The sequence below is a fragment of the Colletotrichum karsti genome (genome assembly GCF_011947395.1).
Source record: "Colletotrichum karsti strain CkLH20 chromosome Unknown Scaffold19, whole genome shotgun sequence".
In the NCBI taxonomy this organism is placed as follows: Eukaryota; Fungi; Ascomycota; class Sordariomycetes; order Glomerellales; family Glomerellaceae; genus Colletotrichum; species Colletotrichum karsti.
The window spans coordinates 41,715-61,572 of NW_024065919.1; the positions used below are offsets into that span (position 1 = coordinate 41,715).

General features: G+C 51.0%; 6 protein-coding genes across 6 annotated transcripts; 5 read left to right on the forward strand and 1 right to left on the reverse strand.

Moving 5' to 3' along the window:
* Positions 1–971: 971 nt before the first annotated feature.
* CkaCkLH20_06374 (uncharacterized protein) lies at positions 972–1,520 on the forward strand (the record flags this gene model as incomplete). The annotated part of the gene is made up of 1 exon (XM_038889091.1): positions 972–1,520. The coding sequence occupies one exon, from the start codon at positions 972–974 to the stop codon at positions 1,518–1,520; it is 549 nt and encodes a 182-aa protein (XP_038745389.1).
* Positions 1,521–3,897: 2,377 nt separating this feature from the next.
* Positions 3,898–5,044, reverse strand: CkaCkLH20_06375 (nad-dependent epimerase dehydratase; the record flags this gene model as incomplete). Its single annotated transcript, XM_038889092.1, has 5 exons — positions 3,898–4,079; positions 4,131–4,310; positions 4,382–4,506; positions 4,561–4,633; positions 4,693–5,044. The coding sequence occupies 5 exons, from the start codon at positions 5,042–5,044 to the stop codon at positions 3,898–3,900; spliced, it is 912 nt and encodes a 303-aa protein (XP_038745390.1).
* A 1,329-nt stretch (positions 5,045–6,373) lies between these two features.
* Positions 6,374–8,299, forward strand: CkaCkLH20_06376 (hydrolase CocE/NonD family protein; the record flags this gene model as incomplete). The annotated part of the gene is made up of 1 exon (XM_038889093.1): positions 6,374–8,299. One exon carries the CDS (start codon positions 6,374–6,376, stop codon positions 8,297–8,299), a length of 1,926 nt encoding a protein of 641 aa, XP_038745391.1.
* Positions 8,300–11,773: 3,474 nt separating this feature from the next.
* CkaCkLH20_06377 (TfdA family Taurine catabolism dioxygenase TauD) lies at positions 11,774–13,041 on the forward strand (the record flags this gene model as incomplete). The annotated part of the gene is made up of 3 exons (XM_038889094.1): positions 11,774–11,941; positions 12,004–12,739; positions 12,794–13,041. The coding sequence occupies 3 exons, from the start codon at positions 11,774–11,776 to the stop codon at positions 13,039–13,041; spliced, it is 1,152 nt and encodes a 383-aa protein (XP_038745392.1).
* A 1,367-nt stretch (positions 13,042–14,408) lies between these two features.
* Positions 14,409–16,396, forward strand: CkaCkLH20_06378 (allantoate permease; the record flags this gene model as incomplete). The annotated part of the gene is made up of 6 exons (XM_038889095.1): positions 14,409–14,687; positions 14,764–14,856; positions 14,924–14,971; positions 15,036–15,204; positions 15,256–15,445; positions 15,499–16,396. 6 exons carry the CDS (start codon positions 14,409–14,411, stop codon positions 16,394–16,396), a joined length of 1,677 nt encoding a protein of 558 aa, XP_038745393.1.
* Positions 16,397–17,019: 623 nt separating this feature from the next.
* On the forward strand, positions 17,020–18,380 carry CkaCkLH20_06379 (uncharacterized protein; the record flags this gene model as incomplete). Its single annotated transcript, XM_038889096.1, has 3 exons — positions 17,020–17,340; positions 17,391–18,198; positions 18,247–18,380. 3 exons carry the CDS (start codon positions 17,020–17,022, stop codon positions 18,378–18,380), a joined length of 1,263 nt encoding a protein of 420 aa, XP_038745394.1.
* Positions 18,381–19,858: the final 1,478 nt, after the last annotated feature.

Below are 19,858 nucleotides of genomic sequence, written 5' to 3' on the forward strand. Positions count from 1 at the left end.
GCGGCCTCGTGACAGAGCCGCCAGTCCACCGATCGTCCTTCAACTATGTATGGTCTTACTCTTTAGCTTGCTGCTAGTTGATTCAGACCTGACTGTATATGCCATCGCCATTGTAGATGTGTCCTCCCGTATCAGCTCGTTGAAGTTATTTGCTGTGCCAGGTGACTATGCTGGAAAAGGCTGCAGAATTGCTCAAGACCTGAGAGAAGGAATTGGCTTAACTTCTGACTGGTCGAGTTGGCTTAAGGTGACTTACTGAAAGGTTCAAGACATCAATAGGAGCCTACATAAATTCAGAAACAGTTGAAGAATCTCAATTCTACCACACGTCGACCCAAAAGTTCTTCGTCCTTCGTTGACGAAAGTGCCAAGAACGTTTCTGCGTCGCTCTAGAGGGTCAACATGTACCTATGTGAGTTACCTTTGGTCTTACAATTCTATTTCGTAACGTTTCCTTACATCCACCATGTAAGTCGCTTGGTGGTGTTTCTTTTGTGTCGCTTATGTGTGTCTAAGCTTACAGCTTATGCACGTAATATGGCTTAAAGGATACGAGGTTGACGGTGACCTATCAAGTCTGTCTTGGCACGCCCCCAAATGCAGGCTGCTGGCTAGAAAGCGTGCATTTGAAGGTGTTTATAGGCAGTTCTCAAGTCCATCGGGCGACGACGGTAAGCTCACTGTGGTACGACCAATGCAGTAGCTACGTAGGTGAGGCGGATGTGCCTACGCGGGGTATGATCAAGAGACTCAAATGACTTCGCTTTACCATACTAAGTAATCTAACATTTAACGAGACATAAGTTTGATATATAATACCCTTGAGGTCCCACCCAACGAGTTGAATAATCTCATCAGTCAGACCCAACCAAGCACCCCAGCAACAGCCAGAACGGAGAGGCTTCTATCAAAACCTTACCCTTAATCTTTTTATACTCAATCATAACACCGGGGCAACTCTGCAAGCCATCATGAAGGTTGCTGTCCTCGCGACTACCCTCCTCGCGGTCGCAGTGAAAGCGGCCAACGCCGCCGCCAGAAGCGCCGACGATGCCACCGGTTTCCGTCTCTGGGCCAACATGATCTACGACAACCATCCGGACGGTCCTCAGGTCCAAGGCCAAGAACTCGGCCTCGTCTCCACGGCCGAGTGCGCGGCCGACGTGATCATGGTGCCCGCCGGCGAGGGCGCTATCTTCCGCGCCGTCAACAACGACACCATCGGCGTCGACAACCTCGGCGGCGACTCGTCGCCCTTCGCCGGCATGGTCGTGCCCTGGCGCGGCCCCGCGATGGTGCCGAGCGGGAGGCCCGTGGAGGTCAGGTGCGGCGAGGGCACGACGCTCTTCCTCAACGAGCTGGGTGTCAGGTATCCCGGGGAGATGGGCCCCGACTGGAACGGTGCTTTCATGGCGTGCCCAAGGGAGTACGGTAGCGAAGAGATTATTTTGAGCTATTTTGGCTGGGGTCAGAGGCCTCTTTGGGGCTGCAGTGTGATTCAGCTTCAACCCATCTACTAGGAAAGGGCTTCGAGACATTCGAAGTAGTCTGGGAAAGGGTTTAGACTATATAACAGAGTCTATCGAGATAGAAATGAGAAGCCAACATCGGCATGATGAGCCACTTTGAAAGAAGTTCTTATAAACTCTTGTAGCAAGCATGAAACTAGTTGTATACAAGTTGATAAATAAGTACCACAGCCCGAAAGGTTCGAACATCAGCAACGAAAGGAGGTCAAGGCTCTTTTCCCACTGTCAGAATAAAGGCGCAACACTCCAGGAACGACAGAACCCAAGGCGACGAGAGAAGCAACTTATCTTTCTACGTCTTCCATCCTCTATCTTCATCCTCCATCTTCCAAAGCTATCTCCAATGCCCATCCCTCATCCTCCAGTCCTTCTATTGACGTCCGCATTACGGTCTCCCATTTCTCTTCAAACCTATAAGCAGCTGGTCGTCAATACCATCTCCTTCGCTCTCGTACACAACATCTTCTTCGCAGTACATCCGTCTCCTCCCACTCCGAGTCCACCTAGCTTTTCAACATCAATCTTCATGCCAGCACCTCATCTCAGACGACATGTTGGGCTGCAGATTCACGGTCAGGTTCCAGCCGAAGCCGGATCACAACGTCAACAGCTACGTCTCATCACTGATGAGCTTTTCACGTCCAGAGGTATGGACTCCTTTAGTGAATCGGCGGGTCTTCAGTGAAGAAACCGCAAATCTACAAAGCGCACGCGCCTGCTTTTTCCGTGTCGCGATGTCGAGACAAGTGTCATCAATCTTCTAAGCAGTGAATCCGAGGAGAAGGAGTCGGGTGCTTTTTTTCTCCTTCGGGGTTTTCCTTGTCTGCGCACCTGCTTGGCCGACCCGTGACCTCTTGCGGGTGCTGATAAAAGTAAAGAAAAAACGTTTTTTAGGCTCCAACATGTTGATCACGCTCCGTTGTTCTTCCGGCGCGTCCACCTCGGAGGTCATAAAGGGACATGGTTACACTGATGGGATGGCTGGCTTGTAGTTCAACGTCGGACTTCAAGGTACTTCAAAGTTGGATTACAAGGTTGGACTTCAAGGGTGGACTTCAAGGTTGGGCCAAAGGGGCCGGTGACTTGGATGTATATGGAATGGCGTCTCGTGTAGTGACAATACAAAAGATGTTGGTCTCAACACGTCCGTCTCTCACTCAAGTCCGTGTCAAGCTCGTCTTCTATGGTTTCCTAGGTAGCGCGCTTCAAAGACCTGGGCTGGACGTCTTAGGCCCGAGTTTGGATTAATCGGAGGCCGGATAACTATGTAAAGGGCACCAAGGGTGCATGCTCGCCCCGACCTGAGGCTAGAAGCCTACGGATGGGTCAGAGGATGGGTGGATGGCTAGATGGATAGATGGATAAGTAATAAGGGAAATAGTAAAATGCAACTAAAAACCCGAAACATGTTTGCAGCGATACCTGCCGCTCGCGGGAAGTTAAATCCGGCTGCGCCTGAGCGATGGAGTGGCTTAGATCTCCATAAGGAGAATTTGGGCCGTTGGCGATTCTTTCTTTCCGAGACTCCAATGACAGATTGAGTCTTCAGCCCACTTTCAAGAAGACGATATTTATTTGTGACATCAGAAATATTTAAGTACCATCTAATTAACGAGGCTCTTGAATCAGCGGTGGCTTACCCCTTCGCCTCAGATGCCAACCGGTGTGCAAGTGCTTCTGGAGAATTGGCGGTTCTGCCTCGGCAGACCATTCAGCCTTTTTTTTTCTCCTTCTATTTCTGTCTCTCTCTCTCTCATCCACTAGACTCAAATTCAGATACAGGCGTGGCCAGACACAAATCTGTAGGGGAGCACTAAAGTCTAAACCGCAACCCGTTAAAACAAAGATACCGGACTTCAGCACCACAATATCTACTGAGAGATCGCCCAACGCAAACGTATGTTGATAAGAACCCCGGTAAATGCTAGAGGATTATGACTGACAACCACTATAACCGATTACCAACGGCTATTTATCTGGCCTGGACGCGCTATCTCCTCTTGAGACGGCCGCTTGAAGTCTGGACGTCAAGTATAGCGTGATTCACAAATGGTATCATCGTAATAAGGAGAGAGCAGACTCGTCGTTCATTTCGATCAGAGAAACAGGCTAAACTGAATTCCAGTAGTGTAGTGCAATGATGCCTTTGGCTATTACTAATGCGATGAATGGACACTATTTAATGGTACGAAGGCGACCGCAGATGATTTCTGAACCATTGAGTTATTGAAAAACTAGGCATGAAACCGGGCAATTTAACGCACGAAATATGAGCGGTGTTGTACGCTTCCTGGCAATGACCTGACATATCAAGGTCTCTGGGCTGTGGTAGTTGAGATGTTTGATTGGAGAGCGTTGTGCTGCTAAACTACCATTCGCGCAGTCCAATGGGACCTGTGCAACTCCAATGCTGATAGGCCAACTTATTATTCTCAACTTCATCGACGACAGCAACAGCCATGTCCTCATTGTAGATTCCGCCGTTCGCAGCCTCAACCGCAGGGTCCTCAGGGCTGTCCACAAACACCTTGTACTCTCCCGTGCGAACTCCTAGACAAGTGGATCAGCATGTAGTTCATCAAGCACCCCAAGAGTCCTTACCTTTGTCACGCAAGAGTCCAGGCGGCGACAAGAAAGACCAGGATTTATCCTTGACGCCGTTCCACATGGTAAACGCCATCCGGCTTCCCGTGATCAACCCCAGATTGTGTCGGTTTGTCAAAGCACTCTTCACCCAAGCGAGCGCCGCATACACAAAAGGGCTTAAGATCCAAGAGTAGACTACATATATTAAAAATCTGTCAAGATCTCGTCGAGAATAATCATGTGCAGGTCCTTGAGGGAAAACTTACACGTCGGTCGTTGGATGTGACTTCTGCTCCATTTCAACAACATGGCCAATAGGCTGATGAAAAGGCTTCCGTGGTCGAAGCCGCGCGCTGTCATGTAGTCCAAATGCTCATCAGGCCAGGTCCACCTAAAAATGAGTGAGTGAAAGGGCACAGGCAACAACCAGGGTGGGGTTTCTTACCACCAGCTGAAAGCAAAACCGTCTTCATCTGTGAGCTGAAGACGATTGGATACATGGATCGAACCCGCTCCGCCTGGGCTTTTCGTCAGCAATCCTTCTAAGTCTTATAATTAACCCCCAAAATATACATACCAATGATGATGAATGGGCCATCATGTGTCGAGGCCAACAAAGCAGTCTTGATCCTGCCATGTCCCTCGATCGCCTCGGCGTACACATTCGTTATGACTTTCAGGCTCGGTCCGTAGGCACAGACAATGGCGTCGAACCCGGACGAAATAATGCTGATCAGTTTCGTATGCTCTTTGTGGATATCCACAGACGTTGACGACCAGATACCCTTGCCGGGACTGGGCCACTGGTCAGGAGGATTCCGCGAGATGCCAACGACGGAGTGGCCTCGCGACAAGAGCTCATCGACCACACAGCTTCCGGCCTGGCCCTTGGGACCAATGACGCCGACTTTCAATGTTCGTGGTGGCATCGCTTATGCAAAGAGCAGTGAAGTCGACACGCGGTGCCAGCGGAGATCAATGTCGAGGGGGAACTGTTGGATTGGAGTTGGATAGGTGCAATGCCGCGTTTCGAAAAAGATTATCGGCATGAACCTTCACCATCAATTCAGGAATGACGCAGTTCATAAGGCGATAGAATCGGTCACCGGACAATCGGAGAAAAACAATTTGCCGCTGAGACATCAACACTCGACCGTCCCTTCTGGCGGGTGTCCCGAGCCTATGGGGCCTGTGGACTCACTCGATCATTATCTCAGGGGATCAATCACTCATTCATGAGGCGTCAATGTCTTTCTTGTCGCAACCGGTGTTTGGTTTTGAACATCTGCTCGTATCGTTACACTTCTCCATCCTAGCAAGGGTAATGGATTGCGGATGCTACCGAGGGAAGTAGTGTAGAACACGATCCGCAGTGGGGCTCTAGCGAGAATCAGGACGAGTTGAAAGTGAGAACGAGTGAAAAGGCAAGAGGATAGGTAGTGATTAGCTTGTGATTGGAGGTGGCTCTTGATGTCGTTCGGAGAGTCTATTGCTTCAGAACGTGGCCAGCCCCTCAAGAGTGGGTTCAAATCACCTCTTCCGCTCAAACCTCGGTATGCTTTTCTTTTCTTTCCTCTTTCCCCCGTCTTCTCCGTAATCAATCACAGCACGTTAGCCGCTTACTCATCGGGCTCTTCAGATATCTCGCCCGGGACCAAGGTGTGTTTTTCTGCCCTTTACCCCACTGATCCCGCCATTGGCTTGGGTACGGCGGTGATTGATTGTCACTAACCCCATCGGCCATTATCGGCGGACCCGGCAGTGCGCGCGGCATGCTCAACGCGCGCACCTGGCGGGGCCCGAGGACGGGACCGGCAGGTTCGGCGAGAATGGCTGCCGACCTCCGACTTATTTACTCCCGGGCGTTTGCCAGCCATACTTGCATCGTTGGTCTCTTCGAAAAGACCGCGCCTCCCACTGATCTTTGTAAGTCGTCGGCGGTCCACTCGCTGTCTTACTTGTTCTGCCCATTTTAGGAATGGCCCCCTCAGCATGGAAGGCCAAGTGCGAGTGTTCACCGTTCACTAGCAGTAGGTCGAAGGTGGAACCTATCACCCTCAGCCCAAGGGCAAGAAATTTGCAAAACCAGGGCTATCTGCGTCATCGAATAACCTGATCTTGATCGATGAAATGCGATTGCATGGATCTCAAAAATATTTATAGTCAATCTCGAGGACCAGCCTGAGCCAGGGAAGATACTCATCGAAGCTTCACACACTCCTATCGCATCTGGCCACGGACCCCAAGTTTGACTCGTCATGGAGTTACAATTCGCGGCCTACCTCTGCGTTGCCGCTTTTTTGGGAGTCTCTGTCTCTCAGGATACGACAGGAGATGGCATCGTGCAAGGTGTCCTGCGCATATACGGCAACGACTCCTACCCCGTCACCCTGCGTGGCCCTCTACCACTTGACGCCAAGCGAGCTCGCTATCCGGGCTTTCAACAACAGAACCTGACACTGGAGGCCGGCAGTATCCGTCGCGAGGGGGCATCTGCTCTTCAGTGTGACATTCTCTTCGAGCGCGACGTCCCTGTCACGCTCCGCGACGGTATCACTATTTTCACCGATGTCTTCCGCCCTGCTACCAACGACTCTGTCCCCGCATTGGTTGCATGGAGTCCCTATGGGAAGGAAATCGGCGGACAATGGCTCGACGACCTTCCTGGTCGTTCTCAAGTAAAGCTCTCCGCATTGTCCGAACTTCAGAAATTCGAAGGTCCCGATCCCGGATATTGGGTTTGCCAAGGTTACGCTGTACTGAATCCCGATACTCGGGGCGCCTATTCTTCTGACGGAAACATCACCTACTGGGGCCGGCAACTGGGCGAAGACGGTTACGACTTCATCGAGTGGGCCTCCTCACAGGCTTGGAGCTCTGGGAAGGTGGCCCTCTCTGGAAACTCTTGGTTGGCCGTTTCACAATGGTTTATCGCAGCTGAGAACCCGCCACACTTAGCCGCTATCGCTCCTTGGGAGGGTCTGACAGATCTGTATCGCGATGTTGCGGTCTCTGGAGGCATACCGGCCCCCGGATTTCAGGAGAGCATTCTCACCACCTTCGCCGGCAAGAACTATGCCGAGGACGTGTCTCGGATGATACTGTCGGAGCCGCTTCTCTCTCCCTACTGGCAAGACAAAATTGCGACACTGGAAAATATTTCAGTGCCAGCGTACGTTGTTGCGAGCTATACCAATGCTCTACACACTAGTGGCTCGTTCGAAGGCTTTGGACGCATCTCTTCACCGCACAAGTGGCTGAGGGTTCACAACACCTCGGAATGGCCTGACTACTACGACAAGGATAATGTTTCCGATCTGCACAAATTCTTCGACTACTACCTCAAAGGCATTGATAACAACTGGACTTCGACGCCTCGTGTTCGCTACGCCGTCCTCGACCCAGGAGCTGAGGACATCCTGAGCCTTGAGGCGCCTGATTGGCCTGTACCTGGACTGCGTCCACTCAAACTTCGTCTGCAAGAAAACAATAGCCTTGGAAACGACGGGTCGCCGGTTGCAGCCTACACCACTTACAACGGTACTGCGGCCGGAGGGGTCACCTTTACTTACCGAGTGGACCGTTCCTTCGAGTTAATCGGTCATGGCAAGCTTCGTCTCTGGGTTTCTTCTCCCGACGCTGATGATATGGATTTGACCATCACCGTGCAGAAGTTGTCCAGGAACGGTACTTCGTTTCCCAACAATGTTGGAGGCGAAAGCACCAGCACCATCGGTCCCATCGGCAATCTTCGCGTTTCTCATCGAGAGCTTGACCGGGTGAGGTCGACCGACTACCAGCCTGTCTTGTTACATGAGAGCGAATTGCTCCTTGCTCCGGAGGAGATGGTGCAGGTTGACATCCCCCTCACGCCTACTGCGCTGCGGTTTCATGCTGGGGAGCTACTCAGCCTCACAGTTGCGCCTGTGGCCATCGCACCAGCAGAGAGCGATCTCGGCTTTGGCACAGCAATTATACCGATCCCGCTTCATGGAGGCACGTTTCAGCCTGGTCAAAATGTTTCTATGATGCAGCTTGGCGGAGACATCGAGTCAAACCCATCATTCGTCAATACGCAACGGGTCAAGACGCCGCTGAGCCGTAACCGCGGCATGCACCTGCTTCACTACGGTGGCGAGTTAGATAGTCATCTGTTGGTTCCCATTCGAGACGCCAAAGACTAAATCTGGCTGCCAATCTTCAGAATATACTCACGAGATCATCTGAGCGAAGATGGACGCGTCCATCATGGTCTGGTCTGGGTTTTGGACAGAGGTTGGAATATATGTAGTGCATTCACTTTAGGCCCTGTGCCTTGAAGACAGTGTTAGCGTCGTACGACGACGACTGTGGCGCCTAGAACGTTATTGGCCAGAACGCATGCCTATACATTTCCGTTCTTATTCGCTAGTGCAATACGGTGCCTAATTCACTTCTTTTCACTCACGCTTGTCGCAGTCATATAGATGTCGATAACAGTGGCCCTATTCCATAACCCAGTTTTCTGCAAAGATGCCTGGCTTACCCTGCCCACCCTGCTCACCCCGCTCACTATAGCATGAGGCTAGGCTCGCCCTATAAAAGCGGCGACCAATTTGAAGACACTTGGGCGCGGTATTGGCTCTTATCATGCGCGGACCTCTGCTCGTCATTTCAATACCGGTACCGATGATGGACAATGTGCCCTGCTTTCCGGATTCCTCGTGGCCAAAGAATTCTGCAGGGCTTGTAGCAAACAGCCTCGGAACGTCTGAAGACTTGGAATTCAGAGAACCCCAGCAGAGAATGGATGTATCGCAATCCTTCTGACATATCTCCTCTTGTAACCGATGGAAGGCTTTGCTTCTTTCTCCATAGAGCATTGGCATATTGATGTCGAAGATTCCGAGTAGCGAGTAGGCAGTGTCTTCTACTCGTGTGGTCCTTCTTTTTGCCGCCCACGCCATTCGTACTGCAACAGGATACTCCCTGATTCTGGATGAATCAAGAAGTACGTCCCCGGGAATCCCAGTGATTTGACACAGCCTGTCTGATAGTGATGTTTTCGTTCCAATACATTGCCAATCCTGATCGTAAAATTGCATGGTGTCTGGCGCCAAAAGCTCTTGCAACGTCCATCCCCTAGTGAACCATCTACACTGTGGGAGATGGAGCGCAACAGAGCCTGAAGCAGGCATGTCGGAAAGTAGGACGTAACAAATTTCCGAGCATTGATAGTACTCGAACATGGAATTGATGGACTCCGAAAGTTCAGCGCTGCTAGTCTTGTCTATACAGCAGGTATCGACCCAGGCGTACTGGAGTCCATCTCGCCGAGCGCGGCAGCAAGTTTCCTCTATCTTGGCGAATCCCAGCATGGTTCGAGCTGTCGTAATGTTCTGAAAGTCTTGGTAGCTGACTTCTTCCCTCTCCCAAGTGTGCGATAAGATCGCGTATTAGGGAATGGCCTCATCGTAGAACGATTCGATTCGTAGTGTTGCGACGTTGATGAGCTTCATTGGACGATCAAGTTGGAGATGAAGCATGTGTCATGTCTTCTCAGTGTCTCCAGGATTGAAAATTTGGGGCCCTGGGAAGGCTCTGGGCTGAGTTTAAGACGTGTTCTTACGAAGGGCTGCGCCGTCTGACTGCATGAAACGCCGCCCTTGAGACGCATGTCAAGACAGCTGAGCATCTAGGCTGGCAAACTCATTTGATTGGCCAGGGAGCTTCCCAACAAGACCGGTGCCGGCCTAATTGTCGCCTCAAAATTGGCACTGCTGAACGCTCTCGATGCTGAAATTGAACTCATATAACAGCCAGTCAAAAATATTTGGATTCTATTCATTGACGCAAGCCTCTTTTCCGCTCCAGAAGGACTCGGTCGTTGATTGATATCATGCTGAAGGAGTGATCAAACTGAATTTGCTTGAGTATTTTTCCGTTCATCTCTCATCTTCGCTTATCTTGGATCTCGGCTGATGAATCGGAGGCAAAGCCCAAGACTTCTCTGCTTCAAGAAGCTTCTCAAAACCATGTGGTGACACCGCAGTCTCTAAGTTGCTCAAAGTGTGACTGCTTACATGAGCTCACGAGTTGTGAACTGGTGTGAGAGCGGGCGAGGCTGGGGTGTCGATCCAGTGCTTCTAGTTCTTTTAGCGACGAGATGTTTCACTAGGTCAGCAGGCACTATCAGCTCTGCGTTGGAGTATCGTCGTTTCATCAGCGTCAAAACTAAAGGCTTGATATACCGAACGTGATAGACTTGTATTGGACGGCATATTGAACCACGCTTTCAGTTCTGTGGACTTTTCTTCGTCATATGCTGTCCAAGTCGACTACCGCTCATCATTACTAGCATTCTTTCTACATCGGCAGGACGAATAATTCATCCAACTATGGAGGAACATTTCGCATATGTGATTGGCTCGCCTTTTGTTTATTTGCTTCTTTTTGGTTAGTCACAACTCTCAGGCCGAAGGTCCGAAGGATTGCCGACGAGTTGGACAGCTCTCCCGGCCGGGTGGTCCAAGTTGAAAACCAGTGAGTGACTTAAAAGGCCTAGTCCCAGTCGGGCTTCAATCTGGTATGACATAGCAGAACTGGCGGAAGAATCTGCATGGCGTTTCTGAAAGTTACACGTAAAATAAAAATCCGGCGATGCTCTAACATCACTGACGAACAATGAGTCGACTTAGTCTTGGCTTCAGAGCATCGAGACGATTCGATTCGTCACGGGATAGGACGACATAATGACAAGGGTCTTTTGACACGAAGAAGTAATGGCAAATGCACTTGTCGTTCTGATTCGTCTCTTCGTTGCCGGCGGTGCCGGTCCTTCTCCGAAAGAGGCTCCGACAAGTTTCCCGCCCCGGAACCGGAAGAGTGCTACGACTCATTGGCGACGCTCCGTTTGGGGTAGGGGTCCGACTACCGACCCGACTCCCAGATCTGCACCGGCGAGCCACACTTCGGCTCGACACGGTAGGTCGGGTTTCCCGCGACGGTACTAGGCTTCGGGTATTCATCGGTGCTTAACATCACTTAGACCAAGCTCCGGACTGGCTGATCTGAGCTTTCACGGCCAAAGTCAATTCGGCTTTGATACACCTGAGCCCGGTTGGACATGTATAGACACGATCGGATTTTATATCAGTCCAGCGGTTACAGTTTCCCGGGGACGAAACGATGCTGTGCAGATAGCGGGGTCATCCAACACCAACGGAGTCGCATCAAAGAATTGCGTGCTTGACCCCCAAGATAACAACATCGCACAGCCTATTTCTAATCAGAACGATTTTCGACGCTGCTCAGTGCCACCACTCAAGCTGCACTCCAATATGATGGCGTCATTTCCCCTCCATCCACAGTCTCCGACACCTCCATGTCTCCGTCTGATTTGCTTCTCAGAAGCCAATCGCCTGGAAGCACGGCGTCCAAAGATCGGAACCGTGTCGGCCTCAGTTTGTTTTGTGTGAAGTTGGAGAACGACGCAATCGAATCCCTGTCAGCATGCAATCATTCTGGTTGAATGCCCCTCGTCGGGTAAGCTCCGACATGATCGCCTTTTGGAGGGGTAATCTATATAAGCCCAACAGGCAACTCTGACATGCCCAAAGAGCGAATCTCTGAACCCTTAAGCCTGTCCCTAAGAAAACGAACCAGCAAATCATAAGAAGATGGCACCCTCAGCAACTTCAACGGCCACCGTGACCGACCCGGCCAACTTGCCGGTAAACAACCTCCGTCTGTACGCTGACGGCTCCGGCGACTACAAGGAGCTGTCGCCTGTTGTGTATGACAAGGAGGCCGAGGCCAAGGGAGGAGATGGTCACGAGGGCGCGAAGGTTCGACTTCCAAGTATCTGTAAAGTACAACTATTCGTGTCGATAACTGACTTTTGATACAGTACCCTCACTACCTCCCAACGTGGAACCCCGAGCAACAATACCCTCCTCTGCAGCCTTTCCAGCATGTCGAGCACGGAAGGGACGCAGACCCTAGCTTCCCTAACCTTCTTCCCAAGGGCCAAGCCCAAGTTACCGATCTGACGCCCAGTATCGGCGCTGAGGTCAGGGGCGTTCAGCTTAGCAAGCTCAGCGATGCCGGCAGGGACGAGCTGGCTCGCTTCGTCGCCGAGCGTAAGGTCGTGGCTTTCCGCGCTCAGGACTTCGCCGACCTTTCCATCGAGAAGGCTCTCGAGTTCGGTGGTTACTTCGGCCGCCACCACATTCATCCCACCTCGGGATCCCCAGAGGGTTTCCCAGAGGTCCACCTCGTCCACCGTGCCGCAGGCGACCGTTCGGCCGAGAAGTTCTTTGCCACCAGAACCAGCTCCATTGCTTGGCACTCCGATGTCTCCTACGAGGCACAGCCCCCTGGCACTACTTTCCTATACATCCTCGACAAGCCCGAGACCGGAGGCGATACCCTTTTCTGCAATGCAGCAGAAGCTTACAACAGACTGAGCCCGCTATTCCAGGAAAGACTTCACGGCCTTCAAGCTGTCCACTCCGGCATTGAGCAGGTTGCTGCTTCTGTGAAGAAGGGTAGCATCAAGCGCCGCGAGCCTGTTGCCAACACCCACCCTATCGTCCGTACACACCCCGTCACTGGCGAGAAGGCTTTGTTCATCAACCCTCAATGTAAGTGGATGATCAGACAAGCTCCGAAAGTTGACAGAAACTAACAAGCTCCAGTCACCCGTGAGATCGTTGGCCTCAAGAAGGAGGAGTCAGACGCACTTCTCAAGTTCCTCTACGAGCACATCGCGTGGGGTGCTGACTTCCATGCCCGTGTCAAGTGGGAGGAGGGAACCGTCGTGGTCTGGGATAATAGAGTCACTCAACACTCGGCTCTCATTGACTGGAACAACGGTTCCAGGAGGCACCTTGCCAGAATCACTCCTCAGGCTGAGCGACCATACGAGACGCCGTTCAAGGGTTAGTGTAGAGTGGATTTTCATGATCAGGAGTTGAGGTGTACACAACGGGCGACCAGATGAGGTCAAATTTTGGCCATCTCGGCCGAGAACGGCGATGAGCCGATGGAGGATAGTCTAGATGCTATATCTGTAGTTGGAATTATGATGAACGACAATAAAGCCATGAACGAAAATTACTGATAAGTTTCGTTTGAACTCTGTGCCTGGATCTCGAGGTGCAGCTTTTGGATCATGTTCTTGAGGACTGATAATTATTTCCGAAAGAACTCGTGTGCGTTGAGACTGCCAAGTATGACCACACATCGCAATGCGACAGACATATGCATTCTGATTACCAGGGAAGCTGTCAACTAAAAATTGTGCAACTGCGTCCAAGACTTTTCTTGACGCTATTCCCAAGTTAGATTCGAGTTGTCTATTCTTTCATGAAACAAAGATCGAGAATACGATATGAGATAGACCTGGATTTCCAAAGATAATGCACACGGGCTGGACTTTGATAAGTCCGCTGACGGACTCGAGATGGATGTGCTTTGTCATTGATTTGATTGGTCAATTCCTCAACATCGCCTCGAAATCGTCTGTCGCAATCCCATGGCTTAGATCACGCAATGCCGCGCCCAACCCATTTTCGTTAACAATACGCGTGGCTTTAAATGCCGCCCAAGACATGCACAACGGGCCAAGAACCCCGTATGGATGGATCATCCTCGTTCCTAGACGAACTATCCGCGGGTGGTAATCTAGTCGTCATCTCACCAAGACAGACAGCAATCAGCCTCCAGGCCGGTAAATGCTCCGTCTAGCAAGCGAACCCCACGTATCCAGACGGGATTCCTCCCGTTTGATAGAAGTTTGGTTAGCTTCTTCCTTGGCCCGTGGTTGTTCCGTTTCTGCGGCGAAAGTCGCTGGCTGGGCCGCCTGGCCCAAGTCCTCCCAACATCAAAATGCGAGCCGGGGACCACCCCGGATCACACCCCCCACGGTCCTGTCACGACTCGTTGGATCATTGACGCACAGCGCAATTCTGTCAACCGATTGCACCATAGATAACACAGTCCATTCGCCGAAAGGCCCAATTCTCTTATGATGCGATCGTCTTGGATCATCGCGACACTGCCAGACTTTTGATTTTTCTTCACACCCCTGTCATTCGATATCGGGACGGAGGGTTGGGATGAATTCCGCGTGGACACCAACATCCAGATTGCCGGGACCATGGGGGGAATGTATAAATGTTCTTGCATCTCCGCGGAACAAACCCAGGCTGTCGGTATCTTGAGGTTGTGATGTTGATGTTGAGCCTTTCATAATACCTGGCAAGGCTCACGAACTTGTGTTCCATTGTTCAACTTCGCCAGTCGTTCAACATGGCGTCAAAAGACTCTGGAGGTCCTCTCCAGGATCAGGAGTCCGCAGAGACCAAGGACGTGAGCACCTCGCAATCTCAAGCAACAGAGACCTCGGTTTCTTCGTTGAGAGAAGCATCCGCCGCCACGTTAGGCTCGACAGACGACCACATATTCACCGACCCCAGCATCGCCGACTACTGGCGCAAGGTGTATGAGAAAGCCGAATATGAGAACCGACATCGATTCGATCCCTCCTACCAATGGTCGGCCGAGGAAGAAAAGAAGTTGGTCAGAAAGGTTCGCCTGGCGTCCACATTGGAGAAGTGTGCGGGTGTGGTGTCAAGCGGGAGCTAACTCTGCTGGGTGTGCTTAGATCGACAAGCGAATCATGGTATGGGCGTGGATTATGTTCTGCGCTCTTGACCTTCATCGACGAAACATCAATCGAGCTATTTCGGATAACATGGTGAGTCCACCGAAGGCAACAAGAAATGTAGAAGGCCACCATTGACTGACTCGTCATCCGAATACAGCTTCCCGAACTTGGAATGAACACGAACGATTACAACTATGGCCAAACAGTCAGTAAAACTCAGACTATACGTCGGCAATATGTGTCATTGATAGGCTCACACTCGGGTGTAGATCTTCCTCTTGACGTTCCTCTCCGCGGAGTTGCCCAGCGGACTCATCAGCAAAAAGCTCGGAGCCGACAGGTGGATTCCATTTATCATGGTTGGGTGGTCCATAACTGCTGGATCTCAGGCGTTTTTGTCGAACCGCGCTGGCTTCTACGCTATCAAAGCCCTGCTGGGTAAGAGTCTTGAAGAGATGATCTCCTGGAAGTATACTAACAATCTCATAGGTTTATTGATGGGTGGTTTTATCCCTGACATTGTGCTATGGCTCACTTACTACTACAAGTCCAATGAGCTGCCGCTGAGACTCGCCTGGTTCTGGACGGCTCTGAGTACTGTAAACATTGTGGGCTCTCTGATTGCCGCTGGTGTTCTCCAGATGCGAGGAGTTGGAGGATGGGCTGGTTGGAGATGGCTGTAAGTCATGCAAGAAATACAAAGATCGTACTCTGGATACTGACTGGCATTAGCTTTCTTTTGGAGGGAATCGTGACCCTCATCATAGGCATCTTTTCGTGGGGCCTGATGCCCCCCGGTCCCTGCCAGACTAAGAACTGGTTCCGGGGTAAGAACGGATGGTTCACCGACCACGAGGAGTACATCATGGTCAACCGCTTGCTTCGGGACGACCCGAGCAAGGGTGACATGCATAACCGAGAAGCCGTCGGTCCGTCCCAGCTTCTGAAGGTCGTCAAAGACTGGGAACAGTGGCCGCTGTATCTCATCGGCTTGACTACATACATCCCGCCGTCTCCACCGAGTAACTACCTCTCGTACATTCTCCGCAGGCTGGGCTTCTCCGTATTCCAGGCCAATCTTCTCGCAATTCCGTCGCAATTCCTGTTCGCCGTCAATCTACTCATCATTTCTTGGGTGTCCGGGAAACTCAAGGAGAGAGCCATCATTTCTTCAATTTCCAATATCTGGATCTTCCCCTGGCTCGTCGCACTTGTGGCGTTGCCGGCAGACTCGAGCACCTGGATCAGGTACGCCTTGCTGACGGGACTGCTGAGTTACCCGTACTGCCACGCAATTCTCGTCGGATGGAACGCGAAGAACAGCAACGCCGTGAGGACGAGAGCAGTCAGTGCGGCACTGTACAACATGTTCGTGCAGGCAGGCAATATTGCAGCCTCAAACATCTACCGAGACGACGACCAGCCTCTTTACCGCCGTGGAAATAAGGTTCTTCTTGGAATCTGCTGCTTCAACATTGTACTCTTTTACTTCGTAAAGGCGTTCTACATTTGGCGCAATAAGGTCCGCGACAGGCGATGGAATGCCATGACCAAGCAACAACAGGAGGAGTACACCCTAACCACTACAGACGAGGGTCAACAAAGACTTGACTTCCGTTTCGCGCACTGAAATATCACTTCATTGAGCCAATATCAAGCGGCGGCTTCCTTGCCCATGGTGTGCATTCCCGCATCTACGAAAGGAAACAACGACTGTATGATCGTACAGAAGAGCTTCACACTAGAGTAAGAATCAAATTCAATATGAACAAGATCGCTTGTCCGCTGCCAAAGGGCTTCAACGCGATCAGGATTCCAAACTTTCAATCACAATTCTCCCTCTCCAGTTGATTCTCTTGAGTCCCCAAAGCTTGGGCGTGAAGTATCTGACGATGTGTGAGTGAACGCTAAGCATATCGGGAATAGAATACTTTAAACGCGAGTTATTAGCCAATCAACGAATGATCTAAGAGACATTGCCATCTCGGTAGTCCAGGCTGCAGCATTCCGGGCGCTTTCTCCCACCTCCCGTCTGACGGATTACGACCCTAGTGCGGCACGTAAAATTGACCGAATCCTTCTGGCTTTCAGGGGCATGCGCCCAGATCGACATGGTGCCCATTCTGGGTGTTCATTTCTCTTTGAACAAAATATCATCAATCATTTCACCAACGCCGTTGCTATCGCGAGAGGCTTTTTGACTTTGCCAGAGAGGGCGACCTACAATCACGGCAGGGGAGTCTAACAATAGCCATGGCCAGCTTTCCGTGGGGAGGGCCAGCTTGGAATGAGCTCGATGTTGCCCAGAACTGCTCTGCGTTTGGCGACTACGCAGCTTGGGTTGTGACCAACGATTACGAGCCACCATTTCCCGCAGTATCAACCTTCTGGCGTGCCGTTGTACCAGAAGTGAACTCGACTCAACCAACAAATGGGCAGATCATCGATTGGCATGAATGGGTGCGGTCTAATAGGAGCACTTTGGCCTCTCAAGTACGCGACTTTTCGTCTTGTCGGCCCGAACTTTGTCAGAGGTTCGGCTCCGAGGTTGACGGTGGCCTCGCGGGATTCGGCGTGAGCATTTTCTAGTCACCTCATTCGCATTCTGTGCTAAGACATACCAGCTTCTCGCATCATATGGCCTCGAGTCTGTTCTTCTGACGGTATACTGCATATTCGCTATTCTGAACTTCCTCAAGCGCCGCAAGAATGACAACAGTCTGTCAGAGGAGCCGTCAGTGAGACCAGGCTTCTTGGGTCGCGTCAACGAGGCCCTCCGAGGCACAACGTACGACCTCTTCACCGCGGCTGCTTTTCTCTCCCTCGGAATACAGGCCACAGTCATCTACAACCAGGTGTCTCCAGCCACGTACCGGTACAACTCGTCCCTACAGCTCATCGTCTCCGCCTTTGCCTTCTACCCCTTGGCAACGATGCTTCCGCTCATTCTCAACTCTGTGCGCCGCAGTTGGCTCAAAGGTGCTGTTCTCATCGGTCTCTTCATTATCCATACCGCGGCTTGGGTCCTCTGCACGAACAACGCCCAGGAAGATTACTACTACAACGAGCGCGTAATCAATCTGTGTCCTCAGAACCATCCTCCGGAAGCTGCAGTATCAGCTGCGATGTTCACCATGGCTGCCATGGTTTGGATGCCACCTCTCTTTGGCCTCTGCCTCAGCGTGGTTCTTTGCTTCTACAGATGTAACAACCGCAAGATGTGGCAGGCTAAATGGCTAAACATGGTCGCCAAGGGGGCCATGATTCTGTTTGCCGGCGCCAACTTCATTTGCATGTGGGGTGCTTGGATCATACTCGTGATTTACTTCAGCCGCGCTCACTGGAAAACTGAAGATACTTGGAGCTTGGGACAGTCACTTGCCCTCACCCCATGGATTCCAGTGTTGGTTGAGCTTGCATCCATATTGACTTGTATGTCGAGCCTTTTACTCAATCTTTTCCGCGCTGACACATTCTTAGTTGGGACCGAAGGGGGTTTTGTTGGTCGTTTGCCTGTCGAGTTCAGAGTAGTTCGGAACGAGAAGGCCCTCCACCGTCGAGAACGGGACTCGCTGGTGGACGAGCCCCATGTCCATGGTGGCAATGGGGCGTAGAGGTCAAGGGTTACTGCCATATGTAGTTTAATTCATAACATCTAGCCGTGGAGTAGTGTATGTCCGTCCCTGAGCTGAAGTGGGGAAGGGTTCTTGCAGAGCGCCAAGATTTTCACGGGCTGAACCAGAACTACACCGCGATTTGTATCATGCATCCTGCCCTTCAGAACCTACCGCCATATAGTACGTCTGTGTTACAATTTCCGTGGCTCACCGCGAATCTGACGAACACAAAGTCATTCTCCCCGTTTGGATAAGGCGAGTACTAGAGACACATGGCGTATGGTGATGTTACTGAATGAATCATATTCAACAAACGCAAATACACGTGTATCAAGATGAAAATGACGACGGGACACACCCCGTCACTCCGTTTGGTTCCAGTTGTATTCAGTGGTCTGCATCGCTGAAGTTATATCCCGTCAGTTTGGGGACTTTTAGTAGATAGAAGGAGTACTTTAGGCTATTACCGGGAAGAGAATGATCCCAAACTAGGTTGCTCGTTCAAGAATTCTTTTCAGAGTTTCTTTCTCCCTTGTTCTTAAAAGACGTTTGTGTACAAGACAGTGGAGATAGTTGAATTTAAAGCTTGATGGACCTATTCAAATTATGTGAAATTGGAAGCTAAGTCTTGGGTTGTTACAAGTCCGCATAGAAGAGCCCAGAGACTTCACATCAAGTTCTTTCTGCTCTATGCGATCATAAATTGACGTACTATACTAGAAGATCGCGAAGCAATGCTTGTCTGGTGGTAAACTCATAAACCTGAACATTACGAGACCGATGCCTAAAGCAGCGTATCCCAGATATTCAAATTGTGTGTTTATGTTTTGTTGCCACGTATTACATACATTCTCTCTGAATGCCGAATCTTCAAGAGCACAGAAGACTCTCGCCTCAGGACCATGTTTTCAAACCGAAGCGCATTAACCGATATAGAATTCTCTTGCCGATAGCATCCAGACCAAATTCGTCACGGAAGTGATCAAGGGAAACATGAGCTCTCTAACCCTTACAGTCTTCCAGATGCCAAACTCTGCGAGATAAAGGAAAAGAACACCGACGGATGTGAAGGCTGCAAGATCGTAGAGCTGAGGGTTGCTGATGTGATAGGCCGCGTACAGTCTAATCAAGCCCGTGTACACGTTCTTGACGGCATATATATGCGCTTGCAACTTTGTAGGAGGCGGCCGCGATTCGCCTGAGAACGACACCATGGAAACATCGGGATCCTTGAGGTAGCAAACAGCTGAGTGGATCAATGCTGCGACTCCTTGCTGTAACATATTAGCAATACTATGCCATAAATGGAAAATAGCAACTTGCGTAAATCAGAAAGTATGGCAGATAGCCATCTGTTTGAGGAAGAAGTCCCATGTTCCGTGTCGGCAGCAGTGATCGATGGCTGAGTGGGGGGGGGGGGGGGGGGGGGGCTAGGTTGATGAAATTAACATAGTTTAAAAGAGTGTTTTTGAAAA